We start from the raw sequence: 23,578 nt of genomic DNA, 5'->3' as shown, positions 1-23,578 counted from the left end.
TTCAGGTTCTGTGCACATTTTCCAGCAAAAAGTAGCTGAACTCAGGTGCTTCTCAGCTTGAGGACATTGAACTTGAAGGAATAAAAAGGATCTGGAGCACAACTGATGAACTGACTTGTAAATCAAACACTTTTAAGGCTTTAATTTTAGATTTTTTAATTCAATACTTTTAAGATCTTGCAGGTACCCTGAAAAGGTGTTTTAGTTTTCAGTCTAAGAGGGATATCGTTTTACAAAACAAATAAAAGTGTTTTCTAAACTGAAAAAATGTCACAGCATGACTAATATTATGTAATGTGCTGTCTGATCCATGTTTATATGTGTGTGTGTGTGTGTGTGTGTGTGTGTGTGTGTGTGTGTGTGTGTGTGTGTGTGTGTGTGTGTGTGTGTATGTGTGTGTGTGTGTGTGTGTGTGTGTGTATGTGTGTGTGTGTCTTACGGTTTGCTCCTGGCAGGTTTTGGCAGGAAGCTGAAATCAGTTTTCGATGTCATTTCTTGGTTTTCGAGGTGTTTGCCCGGCGGTGAGCTCAGCTGGTGGCCGCAGTGAGCCAGCGTCCAGCCGGGACCCCAACCCACCCGAAAGGAACGACCCGCAAACAGCCCGGCGTCCATCAACAAACTCCCCTACAGAACAACAAGAACACAGAACATCACTGTGGAGGAACGCTTCTTTTTCACTGTGAGGAGCTCCGCTGAGGAGAAGCAGACACCATCTTCAGCTTTGATCAACATTTTTCACCAGTTTCTGACATTTTAAAACAAACAACAATTAATCGAGAAAATAACTGACCAATTAATCGATAATGAATATAATCGTTACAGAAAAGACTTGAAAAATTGGACATGGACGTATGTCTTGATGGTCCCCATGTCTGGAACTATTTTTATAATGACAGGACAAATTAATCGATTCATCAGTTTGAATCATTTTTAATAAACAAAGTCTCTGATTTCAACTTCTTAAACGTGAATATTTTCTAGTCAAGTCTTTTATTTCTCCTGTAAACATGAAGTTGTTACTTAATAAAATGTCACTGAACAGACGTATTGATGTCCACTGTGTGACCTCGGCGGACTGATTTTTGTCCAATGATGAATGAATGATCAAATGAAGTAATTAAGTCACATATATATTCTAGCAGCATTTAGCTGCTGCTGAATTTAACTGTGGTAGAATTTTTGCGAACAATGGCTCGCATTTCCCATAATGCCTCAGTCCAGAGCTGGGCTGTGTTTGTAATGCGTCTCTTATGTTGGTGATTGCCAGTTTATAGTTTTAGTTTGATATGATTTATTTTGAACATTTAAAAATCAATCCAACTTCAAATTAGAAACATAAATTAACATTTGATGTCTGATGCTGTAATTTTCCTGTTGAAGTGAGACGCAGCTCTCTTTGTAATTATTGTAACACGACTGGACGATATGAGAATAGGAACGATCGTCAAACCCTACAAATGATAAGATGAAGAACAGATGGAGAACCAACCTTCCCCCGAGTGACAGACTCTTTGAGGGGGATGGGGCCGCCCAGCCGCCGGACGCCGACCGTCCTGATGGAAGGCTCCGGAGCTCGGGGGGGCAGCATGAAGGAGGAGGGGCTGGGCACCGCCCAGTGTAACGGCCGCGGGGGTTCGACGGCCGCTGGAGACCCCCGAGACAGAGGAGGAGGAAGAAGAGGAGCGCGGGGAGAATCTGACAGCTGAGAGAGGAGGCCGGAGGTGAAACGGGCCTGAAGGAGACCGCCCACTGAGGAGACAGAGAGACGACACAGATAACCAATCAGAGTTCAGCTCTCTGTGAAAATAAAGATCATCAAAAATGAAGAAAACAAAGTGGAGTAAGGACATTAACGTCCTCCATGAAAACATGCATCTCAAGGAGTTTATCCTCTTATTAAAATGAAAATATGATTGACCACAGATCGCAGTGAAGAATTTAATCAATAAAAACATGTAAATAATTAATCAATAGTCTAGAAATGGCAATAATGTCTGAAGGAGCCAAGAAAAATGACAAAGAAAAAAGTAAGCAAGAAACAACATGTTACGTATCTTATTAATGTTTAATCAATAAATTGATTGTGTAGCATTTTCAAAATTTGCAACCCTAAACTGGACTGAGGTTTGTGTTTTGTACCAGAAGGTCGACTCTGAGCTCCCGGCAGGACGATGCGAGGAGACGAGACGTCGGTTGTTTTCATTGTTGTGTGATCCTGGAACATGTCGCTCTCCTCCTCGTCCTCAGCGAACAGCGACGCCTTCATGATCTGCCGACAAAACAGGACAAGATTCAGCGCTTTTATCCTGGCAGGGGTCCGATGAAGTGATGCACTTCCTGTCTGTGAACAAAGGTGGCGGCTCTACCTGCAGGGTGTGCGGGTTGATGCCCAGCGAGGACGCGATGTGGCTGGACGCAGAGACGCCGTCATGCTCCACAGAGATCAAACCTCCGAGCTTCACGCCTGATGTGTCCATGTCCCCCACCGGCAGCTCGCCGTCCTCCTCTCCTCCCAGCATGCTCTCTGTCGGGAAGCTCTGGGTGATGTCGGCCATGTCGCTGTCCAGCTCTGCCACGCTGCCCGGAAGATCCACGACAACCGTGGACTGAAGACACACAGAACATTTGTTGTTTCCACGACATTAAAAAACTAAAAATTAAAACATTTATCAGAAAAGTGTTCCTGCTCAGTACCACACTGTGACATCATGACTGAAGACAAAACTTCACTGCACAAAGTTTGATGTAACCATTAAATCCTCTGATCAACAGAGCTTTTAATGATTTATCTCCACAGAGACAAACTGATCGTCACACAAACTTTATAGACCAAAGATCAACTTTTCTTCTTCATTAACTTTATTATTTTCTCTCATTAATTGCATCATATGAGAATTAGTACAATGTCACACATCTTAAAGCAGGTTAGAGTCTAAAATGTTTCCTCGCTGCAGAAATTTGACTTTCAAGTTTCTGATGTTGATCACAATATAAACTTTAAGCTGCTGTTTGTCACAAAACATAAGAAGTTCATTAAAACAAATACAATAACACCAACACAAACCTCAACATAAAACATCTGATCAATTTCCTGAATATCACCCTGTGTGAGTGTGTGAGAGAGAGAGAGAGAGAGAGAGAGAGAGAGAGAGAGAGAGAGAGAGAGAGAGAGAGAGAGAGAGAGAGAGAGAGAGAGAGAGAGAGAGAGAGAGAGAGAGAGAGAGAGAGAGAGAGAGAGAGAGAGAGAGAGAGAGAGAGAGAGGTGCTCAAGTAAAAGCTGAAGCTGCTGAAAAGCACAATAATATCTGCACATCTATCAATACTGAAGCACTGTTTGAGTGTACAGAAGTCTAAATGGATCAGTGTCTGTTTGCTCAGCGGATTGCTCAGTGTTGGTCATGTGACAAGGAGCCAATCACATCCCTTCAACACTATAAATTTAACTGACTCCATCTTAAGAGCCTTTATCCTGATCATTATGATGAATTAGTGAAGAACTAAGAAACAAACAAACAAAAAAAAAACACACTGTCAGCAGTTGTTTTCTTATTTTGCCCAGTAAATGTGAACAGTCTGAAAAGCACTGCATATTACTTTGAAAAGCACTGTATTTTATTTTGAAAAGCACTGTATTTTATTTTCAATTTATTTAAGTATTTGAGTTGAATCCGTTCACCACTCTTATTGCTTGTTTCACATTTTTGAGAGATAACAAAAAGACGACATGAAATGTCGAGTGTCGCTCTTCTCAGAGCCTCCTGCACACCTTCAACATATGCAAAGCTTGACAGCCCTAGTTACCGTTGCTAACCTATGATTGGACAGTTGCTATTCAGAGGCGTGGCTTACCGAAGGGTCAATTGTAGTTCTTACAACGCCATTTTGATATTTTCAGCTCCTACATGAGATCACGTTCTCCGTCAGCACAAGAGGAACCTTGAGTGATGAGCCAATGCAGCACCAGCGACCACCATTATTTAAAAAGCCGTAATAAATGTTTGCCATGTAGACAACAGGTCATAAGACTAGCCTTAAAAAACAGAAATAAAACCAAACTCATAAGTAACGTTCTTAAACCAACTACCAGCCAGCTAACAATAGTTCAGCGCCCCTACTGAAGATAAACTCGCCCTTGTTAGTATGTCGTTCTGAAAAAGGTTCACGGTTGTGTTACTTGATGTTGTGACAGAGATTAGATTAATTTAAAAAGACCAAAGAACAAACTGAACTTCATCAGAAACAGCAACATTCAAAATCTCTTATTTCTCATCACTGATCAATACAAAACTAACAATTATCAGTTGATGCTCTTAAGAAAAGCTCAACTTTATTAACTTCTGTGTTATAAACACTTCAGAGGCTTCAGGGTCTGAAAACTCAACATGTTTGCTTTGGGATTAGTATAGAGCTTGAAACGGAGTAAATATTGATTGTTGTTAAAAAGGACGAAGAGCTTCAGCTGACTGAAGAAAGCAGATGAAACTTTCTCTGACTCAGAAACAAAAACGGCCAGCTGGAACAAACAGCTGATACAAGCACAAGTTAGAGTGAAATGCTCCTTTAATCATCTCAGCTGTGTCAGTGAGGAGGAGGAGGAGGATGATGATGAAGAGTGTTGATGGCTGCAGGCTGCTCTACCTGAGCCTGTGGCGCCACCTGCTGCTGGGAGGGGGGAAGCTGCTGCTGCAGCCTGGAGGGAGGAAGTGACATCATCGTCTTCAGCTTCTTGGGGTCAGTTTTGGGCGGGACGTCCTCCTCTTCATCAGAGTCCTGGAGGCCATATTTGGAGAAATGGGCCACCTGAGAGAGGAGGAGGAGGAGTCAGTTACACCTGAGCAGCACAGAGCTCGAGGTGACGGAACGATGAGATCTCGGCTGCTGAACAGAAACATCTGAATTTAATTAACTTTTGACTTTAACTTCATCGTTTTCCCAGCATCCACCTGGTTCCAGGTTTGACTTCCTGTCAACGTGACTCATAAACAGATGGGGGGGGGGGCAGTACTGGACTAGAACAACGATTTATTGATTGGGATGTAAATCAGAACGTGTGAGTGCAGCAGGAACTGACCTCGAACACCCAGGATCCGGTCTCAGGTCTGTACTCCAGGAAACGGGCTCCCTGTTTGCGTGAAGCTTTCTCCAGGCGACCCTCGTAGTTCATCTCGGTCAGACGCTCGGGGCTCCTGATCTGAGTGCAGGTCGTCTTATCGTTCGGCCAGACGCCATCCAGAGTCACCTCCGCTCGCCTATGACGGGATCAGGACAGGAAACAGATAACCAACGTGAAACTGGGCCGCTACAGACGACCAGTCACCAGCTGACCAGTAAGAATCATTCCCCCACAACAGACTGAGTCTGGAGTCCCTGACTTCACCTGTTAAGCCCCTCCCCCTCTGGTGGCTTGTTCTTGTCGTCCGGGTACACAATGACCTCTTTGCGTCTGAAGTGGACGATTTCGTCGAGGTTCAGTCCCGTCACAGTCACCTCGCCGGGGAAGAAGATGGAGCCGTAGCCTGTGAGAGCAAATCAGAAAACAGTGATAAAACGTGTGCATCGCGGGGCGTCATGACAACAAGTGGCTCTCTGACAACTGAGGCTGGTTAGTTTCTCACATGCTGAGAACCTCCAGCTGGTAAACTGAAGTCGATCTCATCTGCATCTTTAATCAGCTGATTTTATTTTAATTTATTTTGAATATTTAAAAAACTAAAATATATGTTGAAACAAATAATGAACAGATTAACAATAACAATAATCAGGTGGACGGCGTTACCTTTCCTGCCCACTGAGAAGTTTTCCACCACACACTCCCCGTTTTCATCCACCATGTCAGCCAGATCCTCCATGGAGGGGATGGTGTAATAACCAACACGGTTCAGAACGATGCCTGAAAAACAAGAGACAACAATATGACATTTATTCTGCAGCCATTCAGAGACAAATAGTCTTTTTAGAGATGAATAAAATATGTGACTGGAGGTTTTAGTACATTTTGTCTTTGATTGTGTGTAAATAAGTTTAGAACTTTAGTGGTATTCATCAATACTTTCATAATCTACTTTCTGAAAACAGCAGAAAAATGTTATAAAACTATTAATTCATTAAATGTTTTGAAATGTTTACATTTAGAGATGATTACCAAGAGAAAATGATCCACCTCATCTCTCAGACCACAGGAGCTGCTGGTCGAACCCCAAACCTCCATCTGTTCATTTGTTTGTTATTGTGCGACTTCAGCGAATTCAAACTAACCCTTAAAAACACTCAAGTCACACAACAACACAAACAAACTAACGGATGAAGGCAGCAACAGACCAACAACTCCTGTGTTCTGTGAGGTAAAATTACTTATTTTGTTAATGGAGTTTGGTTGGTTTTGAGAGAGTAACATTTGTCTACCTGTCAGAAGTCTGACTGACAGCGAGGAAAAGTGGAGCAAATATTATAAATATAGCACACACTTATATTGATATTATTTGTGTCTAAAATACCTGCTGCTGACTCTTTCCTGTGACTTCATACAACCAGACTTCAAATAATCTGAACCGTCTCTTTAAGAGTTTTGTTTAGCTCAATACATTTGTTTGTGAGGGATCAGATTTATCTATTAGTTCATTTCAATCTGCAGTCAACAAATCACTAACACTCATGGATCCAAACATACATATAAATTTTAATTGATACTTCTGACTCAGTTCTCATTTGAAGCGTTTAGCACAGTGACCTGCTGGATGAGGAGCCTGTTGGGACTCCTGCTGCTCCTCCTCTCTCTCCTCCTGCAGAGACTCCTCCCCCAGAGACGCTGACACGTCCTCGCTGCTCAGCTGAGGAGAAAAAAAATCATAGTAAAAATCAGAATTCATGAACACACAAAGGAGCCAACATTATATTATATATATATTATAACCCGACGACACTGAACATGAGCCACACACTCATCTCTACCAGTCATTCAAACAGACTCCTTTGAATTATTTGGTTGAATGACGCGTCGTCAGCATCTGCAGGTCTTCTTATTCTTGTATGTTTGTATTAGGGCTGCACAATAAACTGCAATAAAACCACAATATGGCCAAATGTAATATCCGAACCACAAACAAATCGCAACTTTTTGAAAAGGGGAAAATATGAGAAAACAGCTTTTTACTGAGGGACTGTGGAGCTGCAGAGATGGACTGGTCTAAAAATCTGTTTCTCCAGATGAAAGAAAACATGTTAATGTTTGGTTCAGACCTCAATAAATATCACATCATTACGATTTTGATAGTTTTTGATAGACATTTGTGAGGTAAAACTGATCATTTCCATTGATTGTATCACATATCACAATTTCAGTCAAAAAAGACTTTTTTTTTTACCAAATCATGCAGCCCTCGTTTGTATCAACAGAATATTTAAATCTCAACACTGAACAGAACATTTACAAAGATGACATCAACAGTCATCGTCTCTGCTCATCAAACTGCGTGCTTTAAGAACCATATGATCAAAACCGTCCAGATCCGATCTGTGTCCACTGACCTCCAGTCCGTTCCTGGCCGGTTTGTGCATGTTGAGGTCACTGATGGTGTCCTGCAGGCTGGTCTGGACGCGGCCCTGCGGGATCGGCTTGGCGATGGGGTTGACGTAGAACTGGGTGACCTCCGGGTCATCGTCGGCCCGGCTGCTGGGGCCCGGCACCTCCCTCTGCTCCTCGTCCTCCTCCAGATGACTGCAGATGGGAAAACGAGGGAGGAGAGGAGAGAGAGCACGACATCACTAAAACATCATCACAGAATCCAAAGTGTTACAGAAACGATCAACAAACATTTTGATTAATCCATTATGGTGCCATTTAATAAAGACTTGTGGAGCAATACAATGAAAGAATGAAGTGTCAAAAATGCACAAGAAAGTTAGAATAAAAACAGCTGTGGGCAAGTCAACTGTTGGTCAATTCTGTTTTTAAATCTCCCTCCATGTTTTAAAAGGTGCTAAATAAACTGGATGTGACTTATCACAGCAGGGCAACTGCTCCACACAAGTGCTGGAAGTGAAGCAGTGAGCGCTCTGTCCTCCCGCAGCAGCAGGACATATTACAGATTTAACATGAACGCTCAGGATTCTTGGACTTTGACTGTTCATGAGAGCTTCATTTGCAATGACTTCTACATACCAGCAGGTGTCACTGTGCTGCTGCTGTGTTTGAAGCCCAGACTCTTCACAAGGCTTCATCCTCTCATCACTGACGAAAACCCCCGTACAAGAATGACAGAGAGTGTGTGAGTGTGTGTGTGTGTGTGTTCAGACCTGTGTCCGTTCTGTGGATACTCTGAAGGTGAAGCGAGGTCGTCTGTCTCTTTGCTGATTGGACTGCTGTACTGACTGCTGTTCAGGTTCTTCAGTACCAGTTTCTTGATGCTCTTCCTGCAGACAAAACACACAAACACAATTTGCTTTTATTTTTGTTAAAGTTTATCTCATTTTATTTGAAATGATAAAACTTTATTATTTTTTTTTTTAACTGAAGCTTCACCTGCTGCAGGTGAGCATGCTGTTTACCAGCTGATCTCACAAAGCTCTTTCACACTCAACATCTTTTCTGACGCTGTTGCTATGGTGATCAGACTGGTACCTACCTGGGTATGAAGGCTCCGTTGGTGAGCGAGGGCTCGTCATCATCCAGGCCGTCGAAGAGCTGCGACTTGGAAGCCCCCGACGACGTCAGCGCTTTAGGGCGGACCCTGGTGGCAGGTCGAGGGGTCAGCTTGTAGTGAGTGGGAGTGGTCAGAGCCTTCTGAGCCGTCGGATTGGTCGGTTTCAAACGCTGTCAGAAGTTGTGATTAAATCATAAATCAGCATAAATGTACAAAACTATAGACAGAAACATGGTGAATAATGCAGCGCCACACTGCGGTTGTATCACCTCCTCTTTCTTCTTGGGGTCTGAAAGCTGGTTTCTGAACAGCGGCGAGTCTCCGTATGGCGAATACGCCAAAACGCTGAGCTGCTGCTGAAGCATGGCCTGCTGGGCAGCCGCCGCGTTCGGATCAGTGAGAGCTGGAGAAGAAAGAAGAAGAAACAAAAAAAAGCGTAAACTCCACCTGTCTGAGAGAAGAGAGAAGTCAAACACTGAAGCTGCAGTGAACAGGAAACAGAGTTATGATGTTTGATTTGATGGGTGAACAGGGACTCTTTTAAAATATCAACTGGTTTTACTGGTTGGAGATTAAATTGACATCAGCTGCTTCATCAAAGTGTGACAAATGAAAACACTTTGTTTTCAGACCATAACAAGACGAAAACATTAAAAAAAAAAACATACGACAAAAAAAGACGCAACAAGACAAAAGCAACATAAAAAATGTATCAAGATGAAAAAGTCTTGACAAGAAAGGATTATTCTAAAGTTTTGTATTTTACGGTGTGACATTAAGGTGAAGAAATGTAAGAGCATGGGTTTTTTTCCCCTCAGTGCTCTGAATGCTGAAAAACATGCAAACAAGGAACAAGATTCATCAGGAACTCCTCACAACTTCTGCAGCCTTTCAGGGTTTCTGATTGGCTCAGACAGTCAGCTGCTCACCGACTGGTTGCTGTGCAGCTCCGAAGCCCAGTGTGCTGGTTCCGCTGTTGAATCCCGTCGCGCCGAACGCTCCCATCGCTCCCATCGTGGTGCCTAGTTTGTTCTGGTTGTTCCCAAACAGAGTCGTCTGCCCGGTGCCCACTGCTGAACACACACAACCTGCTGTCAGTACATTTAAGAGGACTGTCTGTGGTTGACAGCTCAACTCTGACACTGTGGAGATTAATTATGTGATTATTAAACTCATTTAATCAAGAAAAACACCAGAATTCAGCTGGTTCCAGGTTCTCTGTTGTGAAGATTTGCTGCTCTTCTGTTTTACATCACTAAACAATATTTCACTGCACAATCACTAACAATAATTATTAAATATTAATAAAGGCAGATAGTTTTATTAGAGTTCAATTTGTTTGCTCATTTGAATATTTGCTTAGTTACCTTTTGTTATTGTTCTTTATTGAATTTAAACATGACGGGACAGATACAGAGACTTGCTGCCATTTTTGTTGTGTTTTATGTGTCTAGTTTTGTCCACATTCCTCGTTGAGTGTTCATTATAAAATGTACAAAATAATGAAAAGAAGTCGGTGAAACGATTACTTAATCATCCATTAGTCCATAAAATGTAAAAACATCCATCACAACCTCCTCATGCCAAACTGCTTTTTTAACAAACCAGAAGTCCAAAATCAAAAAATATTTTATTTACTATCAGAGAAAATCAGCACTCATTTATAACTGAGGAGCTGGAACCAGAGAGTACTGCTTTATAAAATAACTTGACCTGTTAATTTACAAATCATTTGTCTCTTAAGTTGTGTGTGGTGTACAACTTATATAGAGTTTGAGTAACTTTTGAGTCACAATTCTCTGATTTCAGCTTCTTAAATGTGAATATTTTCTGGTTTCTTTGCTCTGAATATCTTTGAATTGTTTGACATTTTATGGTCCACACAACTAACTGATTAATTGAGAAAATGACTGGCAGATGAACTGAACAAAAATCATCATTACAGGAAAGACTTGAAAAATAGGTCCAAACATGTTTGATTAATGAATCAAAAAAATAATCAATTCTCAAATAACATACTGAAAATAATCCAAAGTACATTTAATTTGTCTTATATTTCACATCCTGGTTTTAGTTTTGTATCATCATCTGTTCCCTCAGCATTTCCTGATTTCATGAAGCCTCCAGTACCTGTTCCAAAGCTGGTTCCCAGTCCGGTTCCCAGTCCTCCGGTGGCCGGCTTGTTTCCAAACAGACTCCCTCCAGCAGGGTTTGCACCAAAACCTGCACCAAGAAAAACACAGAAACACTAATCAGAATTCGATATTGAAGTATCCAGCTTGTTCTCCACTTCCTGTCTGATCACCGGCAGTCTCACCGAAGGTGGACGTGTTGGTTCCGGTGCCCAGCGTGAGGGCCGGCTTGTTGCCAAACAGCCCGGAGCCAGTGCCAAATGACGGGGCACTGGTGGTGGTGGTGCCAAATCCGGCTGTCTTATTACCGAATAAGCTCTGCTGTAATACACAACACAGATACACACACATTAAAACTGACAGTCAGAGTGTAAATCTGCCTCCTTCAGATCAGCACACACAGTTTGATTAACTGGATTATCAGTATAATTGTACACACTCTGTATTAAACTGAGGTTTCTGTTCTTATACTATCTGAAGTTGTTATTGTTGCCTGTTTTTGATAAACAGTCAGTTTGTCCTGGTTTGTACCTGAGTGCCGACGTTTCCAAATCCAGTGTTGGTCTGGCCGAACAATCCGGAGCCCGTCCCAAAGCCAGTGGCTGTGCTCGTCTGAGCGGCGCCAAACAGCCCGCTCGACTGAGACGCCGCCGTGTTCCCAAACAAACCCTGAATCACAGGAGGGGGGAAATGAGACACAAAACATCCTCAAAACCCAAAGTGATGCATTTGTGATTTTTAAAACAAAGTGACAAAACACTGAAGTTCTTTGATTCATAAACGTTTTTCATCTTTTTTCAACTTCTGCCGAGTCTGACTCAGTAATAACAGGCATTAATCTGTGTGGAGCTTTGTCTCTTCCTCCACTCTGAATTTAAATAATTGTCTTGATCCGTGTTGGATTTTGTGTGTATTATGAAGGAACTACATCTCAGTTTTGTTGTATAATTATAACAAATGTCCTTGAACTCTCATAGGAGCTTTTTACTGGACGTCTACAGGACAGATCCAGCATTGAGATTTAAATACTTTGTACTCCTTAACGCTCACATTGTTCCTCAACATTTTCACTGGGGCAGATTAGCAGCAGTTGACTGCATCAGGCTACCTGCTGACCTGTAAACACGCCGACATCAGACACACGACCATCTACAAACCAATCAATGTCAGATACAGGGAGACGGAGCCCACGTAGGTGATAACAACAGGATGTAGATAGGATCAAAGTCATGTAAGGTGTGGAACTCATGAAATGCAGACAGTTAAACCACAGAAGTGAAACAGAAAGACTCTCACAATGCTGCTGGTGTTGGCCTGTCCCATCGTATTGGTGTTGCCAAAGGAGAAGCCGCTGCTCTGTGTGGTGGTGGTCTGTCCGAACGGCTTGAAGAGGCTGCCAGCTTGTTGCTGAGTCGGCTGACCGAACAGACCGCCGGTGGCTGTGCCGAACCCACCGGTGGCTGCTGCTGCAGAGACGACAAACGCACAGCAGGTCACCTCATGGGTTCTAACATCTAAATACGATCTTACTAACTTCTGCTGTCATCTCTACTTACTCGCCGCTCCGAAGGTGCTCTTGTTCTGTCCGAAGGAGAAGCTGGTGTTGGGGGCTGAGGAGCCGAACAGGCCCGTGGTGGCGCTGGATGTGGCCGTGGCCGTCCCAAATAGACTGCCTGTCCCTGCAGCCATCGGGTTGGTCGGGCCCTTCCTGCCCGCCTGGTAGTCCTCCAGCCTCAACTCCTGCAGGGGGACATGAGGGAGGACTTTAAAAACTGAGGGAGAATGTAACAAAAATCAGTTCCCTTTATATCATCTCTACTATGTTCTCATGTTTGCATCCTGAATGAAACGCCAACAACAAACCAACTGAGGACCACAACACCTACCTGCTCATTAGTGCTCTGAATATTTCTGTACCTAAATTCCACTTTTACAACCTCACGCATTTCAGACTTTTAATAAATGGTGTATTTCTTCTGACTACAATGTAAGAAATGAAGAAAGTTTGCTGATTCGTGTCAAAATGTCAGCTAGTGTTACACAGAACTTCACACACAGACTTTCCTTCTAATCCTGCCTCACCACAAGTTTCTCACTTGAATTTAAAGACGGAATAACTTCCACAAGTAAACAATTCATTTAACTATTAAAAAAAAAATCTTGGCTTGGGCCGTATCAAGGTATTATGGTATAGTAGGGTATTTAGAATATTCTAATATTAATATATATATATATATATATATATATATATATATATATCCCAATGGTATTATTTCAGTATCGTCATTGTGAATAAAGTTATCTAAAACATACTGTAAAAGGTGTAATTGTTTTTTGTTGATGGAAAATAAAAATATGTATTAAAATTTATTAAAACAGGGAACTAATCCAACAGAATAATTATGTGGCGTTACAAAACAAACCATTAGCTCGGAGTCCTACAGTGCCAATCAATTAATGACTAGTTATGAAAACATGAAAATATTTCTACATATAACTTTATCTTTGACTTCTTCCAACTATAAAAGTAGTTTATTAGCCACATGATTGTATTTAATTTCCAGTCTGCCACCATCATCTGCACATAATCTCTGTTTAGTCCACTGATGTGTCACCGAGTCCTGCTGCAAGAATCCATGAAAGAAGGAAGCTTATTTCCTTTCCATTTCTTAATCTAATGGCCCCAAGTATTTTAACCCAGCAAGACTTGTCTAAGTAGGGCAGCTGCATATTAGACACACAAAACTTTTAGGGTAAACCTTGTCATACATGTCACAATGACTTCTTTCACCAGCAGCCCAGCAACACAAGATTTATTTTTGTTTTTCATACAAATACTGTGATATACTGTATACCCCAGTGAAATGTCAGGAAGGTTTGAAGATACCGTCCAAACCTAGTTATGGTTCTTAACTCCATCTGGATATAAACAGTGTCTCATTCCTCCATGAAAAACGTAACAAGACTAAATCACAAGTTGAAAACAAATAAACCAGTTTGCAAAGCTGAGAGCAGAATTTGATCAGGTGCAGAACAGCAGCACAAACTCACCTCCAGAGATTTGTTCTCATACTCCTTCATGGCTGTGATGCACTGGTGTTTGGTGTTGATGCTCGTGGTCACGCCTGCTTTCACCATCGTGTCACTTCCTGTTGGAGGCTGAAGGAAAAATAAGAAAGTAATAATGTTTGTTATTCTGTTAATTTACACGTCAGGGACAAAATGCTAATTCTGTCCAATGAATTGTGCGTCTCCACCAACCGTTCAGGTTGTAGTTTAAATGCATGTCTGTCCAGATTCACAGAATGTTTTCAGTGAGGATTTTGAAGGAATTTAATAAAAGGTATTAAGTGCATTAGTGGGCAAAACTGGAAGTTTTCAGTGTACTGGCACGATTCCAGTGAATAATTTCCAGAGAGTGCCATCTTCCTTTAAAGACTATTTAAAGAAGGGTGCACAGGACTGATAGAGAGCCTCAAGTGACTGAAGATTCATCTCAGTCATCCAGGTCACAGCATCTCTGGGAACTGTGTGTCGGCAACTGCACTTGCCTGACGTTCTTGTTTCACCTCTCATCTGAGATGTTTTTTTTAGTTCTAACTGACTAGTTGGGAGTGAAAATAAAGAGCTTTAAGGAAACTCCACACTCACTGCAACAGAAGTACTCACGTTGAATTTGACAGTTGTTCCTGGCTGCTGCGCAGCGGAGAACCCGGAGCCTCCGAACAGGGAGGTTGTTCCACCGAAAGGGTTGGAGGTGGTGTTGGTCGACCCGAACAGTCCGCCGCTGCTGGTGCTCGTCCCGAAGCCTGGAGGACACGATGAGAGGGAGACTTCTTCAGGACATAAACTCATTTCATTAACTAAATCAAAGTGACAGCTGGACTGAGCAGTTTTGTGTAAGCAGATGTATTTTAAGCACAAAGATGCTGCTTTTTTGTGGCATTATTTCATACTCTGGTTCACACCCTTTATGTCTTTTTGGTTCATAAAAAATGTAAACTCAAATTTATCATGTCTTTCCTTAATGACAGTCAGCTGTTTGAAGTGTAAGAACTGGATGAATTCAGAAGCAGTTTGTCATGACTGATCTAATCTGATGGAAAAAATAGCACTTATATAAAAAAAACAGTGTGAACTGTAAAGTAAAACCAGTGAAGTAAGGAGGCTTCTCACTTCCGAAGGTGGTGGGTTTGTTGGCACCGAAAGCATTGTTCGGCTGGGAGAAGAGTCCACCGGTGGTGCCTGTTCCAGTGCTGCCAAACAGGCTGGTTGAAGTGCCGCTCGCTGCACCGAAACCGAAGCCGGTGCTGGTGGAGGAAGTCGCTGGCTGGCTGAATGTACTCGACCCAAACAGACCGCCTGCAGGACGGACATAGGGACAGATTACAGCATTTGTAGTAATTGTTTATACACCTTTAAAAAGAGACCACTGAAAGGCCAAACTACACAAACATCTGACTTGTTTTTCTCCAGACAGAACGAATAAGACAAGAGGTGACAAACCAGGTTTATTCTGTGCGGAACCAAACAGTCCTCCAGCGTTGGTGGTTGTCCCAAACGCAGACGTCCCAAAGCCTCCGGTCGTCCCAAAGCCTGCATCTACAGAACAGGGTTCACGTAAGAAGAGGACGCCATGACAGACAAGACTGATGGTTGAAATCACCTGGTGCAGCTACATGCATCAGGAATCCAAACTAAAACTCTAAAGCGAGGTATAGACTGATTTTTGGCTGCCTCAGTGGAAAGATGACTAAATGTGATGATATCTTTGGTTGTGGCTCTAAATCAGTGGTCCTATGTTGCACTGTGAGGTTCAAAGACAGTGGTTATCACAGTTTTGTGACCAAACATGACCTGGGACAGAAGTTTCTGACAGTGTCAGAAATTTAGGATAATCATCTCATGATGCAACTGCTACTACGACCTACGAGGAAAAGGCACCGAGCCAGAGACGTAGGCTGACACACTTTACTTAAAGAAATATTACATTTTTTTTTTATTTGGTATATGAGCTATATATTTCTACAGTTTGCAAGGATCACTTAACACACAAAAAATTGCTGAGATGACTTTCAATTTCAAGGCAACGTTCTGTAAAAGATTTGGGTTTTGAGCCCAACTCAAACTCTTATGTTTGAAATAAACTTTCAAAATGTTTGCAACCTATAATCTTTAATCGAGATAATTTACTTTTCTTCTTTAGATGAAAATTTTAATCTTTGAGTTTTAGAAACTCAAACAAATGTATTTCAAAATTTGGTCACAGTGAGCTGTGAACCTGATGTTTCATTATTTTGGTGCCTGAAAATTAAATGTTTTTAATGGAAAATATTAAAATTTCCATTCACTTTTACTTGAAACACTGCAATTTTTCAAATACAGTGTTTGGGGGTTTCTATAACTCAAAGATTTAAGTCTATCTAAAGAAGAAAAGTAAAGGATCTCAACAACAGTAGTTTCAAAACTTAAGAGTTTGAGTTTGGCTCAAAACTCAAAAATCTATTGCAGTACGTTGCCTTGAACTGCGAGTCATCTCAATGTTTTCATAGATCAACAACAATGAGAGGGGATGTAGAGCAGCTGGTTGCAGACCATCACACTGGATCCAGTTAACCCAGAGGTTTGTTCATCTTACCATCAACCTGATAATTAACCTTTATTGGGGACAAATGACATCCTGAAGTCCACATCACAGGAACATGTCAGATTCACATCAGTAATAATTTTTAACGCTGGTTCATTTCTAATGTGTTTGAACTGATTACCAACAATCTTTTAACAGCTTAAGTCTCTGTATTCTGAACTGTTATGTGATTACCAGGTCGTACTTCTGATCACATGTCTTTGGTTGTTGTGGATATTCTGACAACTTCACTGTTGAAATAAAATATTGATTGATTTGTCTTGTGTCATAGCAGCTCTGACATTTAACATGACATTACAATCAAAAAAATAAGGTGAGAGACAAACAATACATTTCATTTAAATATATAAACACAGAAGATGACATTCAAGGCCCATCAACAAACATCTACTATGGGATGAGCTCCAAACGAATGTTAAAGGGCCCTGAATGTATTTTCTGTGACATTTAAGGCCCTTTTTTTTTTTATTTAACCTGTAAGAAATTTCACAGAAAATGCCCAGCTTGAATTGAATGAATTGGCTTCTGTTTAGACTCTCATCTACTAATTAAACTGAGGTGAGAAACTTCTTTGCTTTATTTCCATTGGTATAAGGTTTCCGGAGTAAATTACATGATAATCAGATAATTAATTTAGTGAAACATACAAAATGAGTACATCTGGGTCTGACATTAATTCCCAAAATTTGATTATTGTGCAACAATTGTACAATTATTGTCCCAAACCACAGTGATGAAAATCTCTGGGTTTACTGTCCTGAATTTATCATTTCTGTTTCCTGATTTTTCATATGGTCACACAGTGAAAAACTGTTATATTTGAAAATATAATTTCAGCCATTTAAAAGGTGTTAATTTAATCAGTTTGAATTTTGTGTTAGTTTGCTTCATTAGAACTTTTAAATGTCCAGCAGTCAGAGAACATCACCAACAGACAGACAAGAACAAAATCACTTTGTTCTTTCTGAACTCGTCTGCTGTCAGTTTGAATCCCTGAGTTTTAATAAATAAATAAATGAACTTACTTTGCTGTCCAAAGGTCGATGAGGTGCCAAACCCTCCCGTCCCTCCACCGAAGGGAGTTCCAAAAGACTTGTTGAACATCTTGCCCTGCGAGCAGGGCCAGCAGAAGGAACTGCGAGCAGAAGTTTTCTGTTTGGAGACAAACGGCAAATTAAACAGCTGCAGCAACATCTGCTCTGTTTCCATCCTGCAGGACTCCAAAACTGTGAGCAAACATCAACGGGGAAAATGGAACAGTGGAACAGTTCACATTTTTACTGACTAAAAATATTGCAGATTTTGTGAATTTTCCTTAACCAGTAGTTGAAAATGCTAACAATCGATCAAACAGTAATGGTAAGATAAATAACACACATTTTTCTCATGTTTTTTCTTATTTTTCCCCTTATTTTGAGTTGAAGTTTCCTTATTCAAAAAATGACCTGGCCAGACAAAACAATGTCAAATTAGGCACAATTACTGCCACTTCTAGACTAATACACTTTTAATTGATTACATTTTTACAGCAATTAATCAGCAACATCCGCAAATGAGATTTTTGATTAATAATCATCAGTAACAGTCAGTAAGTTCAGATAATTACATCACCTCACTGTAATGCAGCCTTTAAAACCAGGAAGAGACAAATGACAGTATGATATCAAACATCTAAGACGATATCTAGTCTCATGTCACGACACAATACAATATTGATGTATTTTCCAGCCTTGTCTTACAGTTTACACCCACAGTCTATTTAAACTAGTGGTGTCACAATTTCAATGTTATCAAGTTAAATGGGTTGTCATTTTCAATACTTGAAATTTAAGGCAGAATCACCAATTCTCACAATATCTTTGGTACCCTCCAGTTCCTAATGTTTAAAAATGTTTAGTTTCAGTTTGTTGTGAATTATAATATGGGGATATCTGTCAGGGTCAACATCATTTAAGAAGTTCAGATTAGGAGTAACAATACAAATAACACTTGGTGAAAGCAGTGGACTCACAGTCATTTAACGTCTCAGTCTGAATAAACAGATGCACCAGTGGCTCCTTGTGCTGATTGTGTTGACAGAATAAAGACATTTCCTGTATATTTGTAGTTTTGAATAATAACCATATTGTTTTAATTAGTTCTTTTCTAAAATCTATTTGTTATTTCAGTTAACTAAAATGTTTTTTTTATCAAATCATGTTAGTTTAGTTTTAATTTACTATAGTGACCTTGAAGTAGGCGTCATAACGCTGCCAGAGGGTAAAAACTACCTGCTACTCTACCAAGTAGAAGAAACTGTTGATTTATTTGACTGAATTGATTTGTAGAACAAATCACTTTCTCTCTATTTCCGTGACATTTGTCAGGTGGACTACACCTGCTGCGCTGCTGAATGTCTGAACTCGGGCTGCACAATTAATCTAAATATTATTGAAATTGCAATATGGTCAAATCACAGAAGCTGCAACTTTTTTGATAAAGGAAATATGTGTAATATAACAGCATTATAATGTAGTGCTGTAGTGCAGCATAGACATCCTGGCTAACAGATGTTGTTCTCCAGATTAGGCCTGGGTGAGGCTCGCCTCTGTGGCTCAGTTGGTAGAGCCTGAGCCCGACTATCAGTCCTCTGCAGGAGCCGCTGGTTCGTCTCCCACCTGCAGCCCTTTGCTGCATGTCATCTCCTCTCTCTCTACCCTCTGTCTTGTCAAAACTTCAGCTGTCACTATCAAATAAAGACAACTATGCCCTAAAAATAATCTAATATATATATATATATTAATCAATTAAGAGAGTGAAGTTTCATATCTGTCAATAATTATTGACCATGTAGGTCGTGACTGAAGATGTCTTTGTTGTATTGCTGTTGATCATACACAAAATCAAATATCACTTCTAACATCGTTTTGACCCAACACCTCATCACTGTTGTGACAATATTCTATCGATGACTATTGGTGCTTCATCAAAATATGAACAGTGAGATTTTTGCTGGAACAATCAACAATAAGTTCAGAAAATGACATCACTTTACTGTAATGTAGCCTTTAAAACCAGGAAGAGACACCGGTTATGACAAACCACCAAACAACGATATTTAAAATGTAAGACAATATCTAGTCTTATATCACGATATGATATAATAACGATATACTGCCCACCTCTATTCCAGATATAAGAAAATATATTTGTTTGGTACAGAATTCACACCAAATTTTAAGTTATATTTCAGTAAAAATGGAAACTATGATGCAAAAATAGTCATTCACATTATTTGTGAGTCGCTATCAAAAGACCTGTCAAAACATTCTCAATATGATTTTTTTAATGTATCAGTCAGTCCTAACAAACAGCTTAGTTGCTTAACAGATGTTAAAAAATGGTATCCTATGTTAGAAAACTGGTCGCCATTCACTAAATTCTGCAACACTGTTTTCCTGTGAAACTCCAGCAGAGTTCTGTGGACTAAAAAACTAAACCTGACCTTCAATCAGCATGAGGGTGAGGAGATAATGACTGAATTTTCATTTTTGGGTGAACTATCCCTTTAAAAAATGATGGAGAGGTGGTTGTGGACAGAAGAAATATTCGTTCCCATCACATTATTTGTGCTTTCCTGAATAACATATTCGGATTCAGATGCATCCCTAATACGAACTTATTTACTTTTTGGACGTATTTTGTCAATCTTCCTATCACAACATTGACTCTCCACAGACAACACCATCACAGAAAACAATATGGAAAATATTATGAAGTTTTTGAGAACCACAGACTGTATTTTGTTAGAGAAGTTATTCCTCCTGTCAAACTTGTCTGACTGTTCTGATTTAGCTGAAGGCCGACTTCAGATAAAAGAGTGTGAGGTTCAGCTGTATGAGGAGGACGGAGTGAGGTGTAAACTTTAACACTTTATGGAGATGATGATGATGATGTCCTGGTCTGAACTGTGGACAGAGACAGGAGACAGGAGACAAACTGACCGTCACTAACCCGGGCTCCACGTGCAGCCCACCGGGCTGTGCCGAGCCGTTACTTTAAAACACGACATTACCGTCAGAGCCTGCTGGTTAGACGAATTTAAACTAGTTAAAACTAGTTAAAACCAAACCAGTCACCTAGCGAGTCAGAGCCAGACCAGACCAGTTCTGAACCGCAGATCAACACAAGAACAGAGACATACAGCTAACACTGACAAGCCCGCAGGTTAGCTTCAGTTTCCGTATGTCAGCTAACGGCATGCTAACTTGTTAGCTCTGTGACTTAACGGCACAAACAAACTTACCAACAGGTCAAATCCTTCTCACTAACGGAGAGAAGACGCTTTTAAATCTAAATATACTGCCGCTGCTGTCGGACAGTAACGTATTACACAGACTTGCTGGTTACAAGTTACGTGCGTCAAGCTAGCGATAGCCTGCTAGCTCTCCCGCTAACTGTGAACGTTAGCAAAACAAAAGGTAAACGGACAAAGAACAGGTGTTATTTTAGTAACATTTACCTGTGACGGTGTTTCTGTGGATGTTCGTTTTGTTTCTCACCCTCCTCCTGTGGTGTTAAAGCTTCACAGTCCAAAACGTTCACAGATTCTTGTCTCTTTAGCTTCACATCAGTGTAGCCGGATAGCTTTGTCAACGAGGAGGGAAAATTGTCCACCAGCAACCGTCACTACGCACTTTCATACGTCATGCGTCATGACGACGACGTCTTCTCGCCGGAGCCTTGAAACCCAAATTATTAGTCATCTTTATCTTTATTCAAGTTAAATCAGTTTTAATTTTATAATCCAAAAGAAGACATTTGTCCACATTTCAAAAAATTAAAAATTATATTTTGCTTTATTTCAAATACACGTCATCACATTCAAACAATGTAATTATCGCACCACCAGTTACATTATACACCTGTACAACGAAATACAATCCAACAGCTCTGCCATGAATTCTACTTTCATGAAATCTGTAGTTTTTCAGTTTTGTTAACATTGTCAGACAGGTAATCATTCTACTGTATTACACAGCTTTGTTAAATCGATTCTGATTGGTCAATGACAGCATTCTCAGGTCTGTTATTTCTGTATAACAGACCGTTGTTACGAAGAACAGAGCGTTGCTATGGATTCAGTTCTGATCATAGACTCGAAAGGAACAATACAACCATTGTTAAATCACTAAAATCATTTTAAAATTAATATTTTGTGTCAAATTATTGATAATTTTGGCACATAACTATATAACAAGTAGGATAATGTACAGTGAGCAGGTCAGTACTGTGAAATAAAACCCAACAGGATGATGCAGGTCTTGTGTCAATAACGAGCTGCTCACTGTACATTATCCCTTATTTAACACGATACTATGGCAATAATTCTACTGTATTACACAGCTCTGTTAAAGACCAAATATGCAGAATTATATGAAAATAAGTTAACTTCAATAATGAGACAAACTAAAAAGATCATTATGATGTGAGATTGAAGGAAAATAAAGGTGACATGAAAGACACATGGAAGATTCTGAAGTGTCAAAAGACCAAACACTCAGTTCACAAAACCTCCAGATTTCTTTGTCAAGGATGAAGAAGAAAAAAATGTGACTGAGGTGGTGAGAAAGTTCAGTTCTTTGTTTTTCTGAATGTTGGACCGAATCTCGTGCAGCCTAATGAGATACAAGGAAGGGAGCAAACAGAGGCAGGTAGAAGTGGAGATGGTGGAAGAAAGATTCTGCAGTCAGTGTTTATTGATGAGACAGGTGAGAATGAAATTCTCACTATTGTAAAGAAGTGAAGAATGAAACATCAGCTGATTGTGAAAAAAAAACACTGACTTCAGACTCAAACTTCTGACTTCTATCTGCAATCTGTCCTTCCAATCCTTCCAATGTAAAAGATGAAAATAAACATAATTCTACTTTTCAAAAATGGTAACTGATAAATAAATAAATAAATTGATAAGTGAGAATCAGTGTTGATTTAGAACAAATAGATCTACATCCTTCAGACTGATTGAATTCACAGAATAGATTACAGCTGCTGAGATAAAAGCAGAACACAGTAGGAGTATTTACTGATTTAAAAAAATCATTCTGTACAACAGATCTGCTTCTGTCTAAGTTACAGATTTATGGAATCAGCAGAGCTGTATTTAAGAGGTTATAAAGACTTTGGATAATTAGCAGTCATTTGTACAGTTTGCTGGTAATAATTCTGAGTTTATGAGGGTTAAATGTGGAGTCACACAGGCGTCTGTTTTGGCACCCAAAACTATTTATTTTATATATTAATGAGATCTGTGTAGTGTTACAGTATCTTCTGTTTGCAGGTGACACAAATATTTTTATTATAGGTCTGATTTAAAGAGAGTTACAGATAATTTAGTTTGTGATTTGATAATTTGATAATTTAAAGTAAATTATCCACAAAAGTTTATATTAAATACTAAATATTGGAATTTTATAAAAAGGACACTTCAGATTTTGTATTATTCACTTATGCAATATCTTGGATACTGCACAGAGGTGTGGGGTAACATACACAGAAATTAGCAAAATAAATGAAATAAAATATTTATGTTGATGGATTTTAGTTCATGTCACAGGTTTGAAAGCTGCCAAAACAAAGTAGCTCACAATCACAATCACAATCACTTTATTGATCCTCAGGGGGGAAATTGGTCACGTTACAGCTGCTCCCATTCAACAATACAAACATATAGAAGCATAGAAAATGATTATATAAAAATATAAATATTTTTCAACAATATTTAAAGAGATAATATGACAATAACAATATATATCCAACAGGAAGTATGTCAGGAAATCTGGGCCTTATTCTACAACAGATACAGAAATATATTCATATAAAAACAGCAATATATGGAAAATATGAGAAGAAATACAAAATTAAACCTGCTGATCATCATCATCATCATCATCATCATCATCAGTGATTATAATAAGAATCGAGGGTTGCAGTAATGAGGGGAACAGTGGAACTCAGTACCCAGGAGCCCAACATGTGGAGGAGGATCTCAGAGCAGGTCAGACTGCAGCACTGACAGTCGTCTCCGCTGGTTGTGATTGGTCTGTCAGTCAGTGCTGGATGAAGCTCTCCTCTCCACTCCACCTCCCAGTAACTCGGCCCAGTCAGAGTCTCTCCACACA

The 23,578-nt window shown here is 40.2% G+C and overlaps 1 protein-coding gene across 1 annotated transcript in view; it reads right to left on the bottom strand.

Annotated features, from left to right (window-relative positions):
* Positions 1-21,089, bottom strand: part of nup98 (nucleoporin 98 and 96 precursor) — a 29,454-nt gene extending 8,365 nt beyond the window's left edge. Inside the window, exons 1-25 of the mRNA XM_084730199.1 lie at positions 20,920-21,089; positions 17,444-17,570; positions 15,278-15,373; positions 14,948-15,133; positions 14,441-14,580; positions 13,823-13,930; positions 12,328-12,511; positions 12,068-12,237; positions 11,303-11,440; positions 10,957-11,092; positions 10,770-10,862; positions 9,569-9,712; positions 8,909-9,042; positions 8,622-8,809; positions 8,293-8,409; positions 7,525-7,714; positions 6,728-6,827; positions 5,777-5,890; positions 5,378-5,516; positions 5,072-5,249; positions 4,639-4,800; positions 2,367-2,606; positions 2,140-2,269; positions 1,490-1,749; positions 440-624 (exon numbers count right to left, since the gene is read on the bottom strand). Coding sequence (XP_084586325.1) covers positions 440-624; positions 1,490-1,749; positions 2,140-2,269; positions 2,367-2,606; positions 4,639-4,800; positions 5,072-5,249; positions 5,378-5,516; positions 5,777-5,890; positions 6,728-6,827; positions 7,525-7,714; positions 8,293-8,409; positions 8,622-8,809; positions 8,909-9,042; positions 9,569-9,712; positions 10,770-10,862; positions 10,957-11,092; positions 11,303-11,440; positions 12,068-12,237; positions 12,328-12,511; positions 13,823-13,930; positions 14,441-14,580; positions 14,948-15,133; positions 15,278-15,373; positions 17,444-17,522 — 3,611 coding nt within the window. The 5' untranslated portion in view covers positions 17,523-17,570; positions 20,920-21,089. The remainder of the gene's footprint in view (positions 1-439; positions 625-1,489; positions 1,750-2,139; positions 2,270-2,366; positions 2,607-4,638; positions 4,801-5,071; positions 5,250-5,377; positions 5,517-5,776; positions 5,891-6,727; positions 6,828-7,524; positions 7,715-8,292; positions 8,410-8,621; positions 8,810-8,908; positions 9,043-9,568; positions 9,713-10,769; positions 10,863-10,956; positions 11,093-11,302; positions 11,441-12,067; positions 12,238-12,327; positions 12,512-13,822; positions 13,931-14,440; positions 14,581-14,947; positions 15,134-15,277; positions 15,374-17,443; positions 17,571-20,919) is intronic.
* Positions 21,090-23,578: the final 2,489 nt, after the last annotated feature.

The sequence above is a fragment of the Lutjanus erythropterus genome, chromosome 11 (genome assembly GCF_056507025.1).
Source record: "Lutjanus erythropterus isolate fLutEry1 chromosome 11, fLutEry1.hap2, whole genome shotgun sequence".
Lineage (NCBI taxonomy): Eukaryota > Metazoa > Chordata > Actinopteri > Lutjaniformes > Lutjanidae > Lutjanus > Lutjanus erythropterus.
Note: the sequence above shows the minus strand (reverse complement) of the source record. Positions and strands in the feature narration are given on the sequence as shown.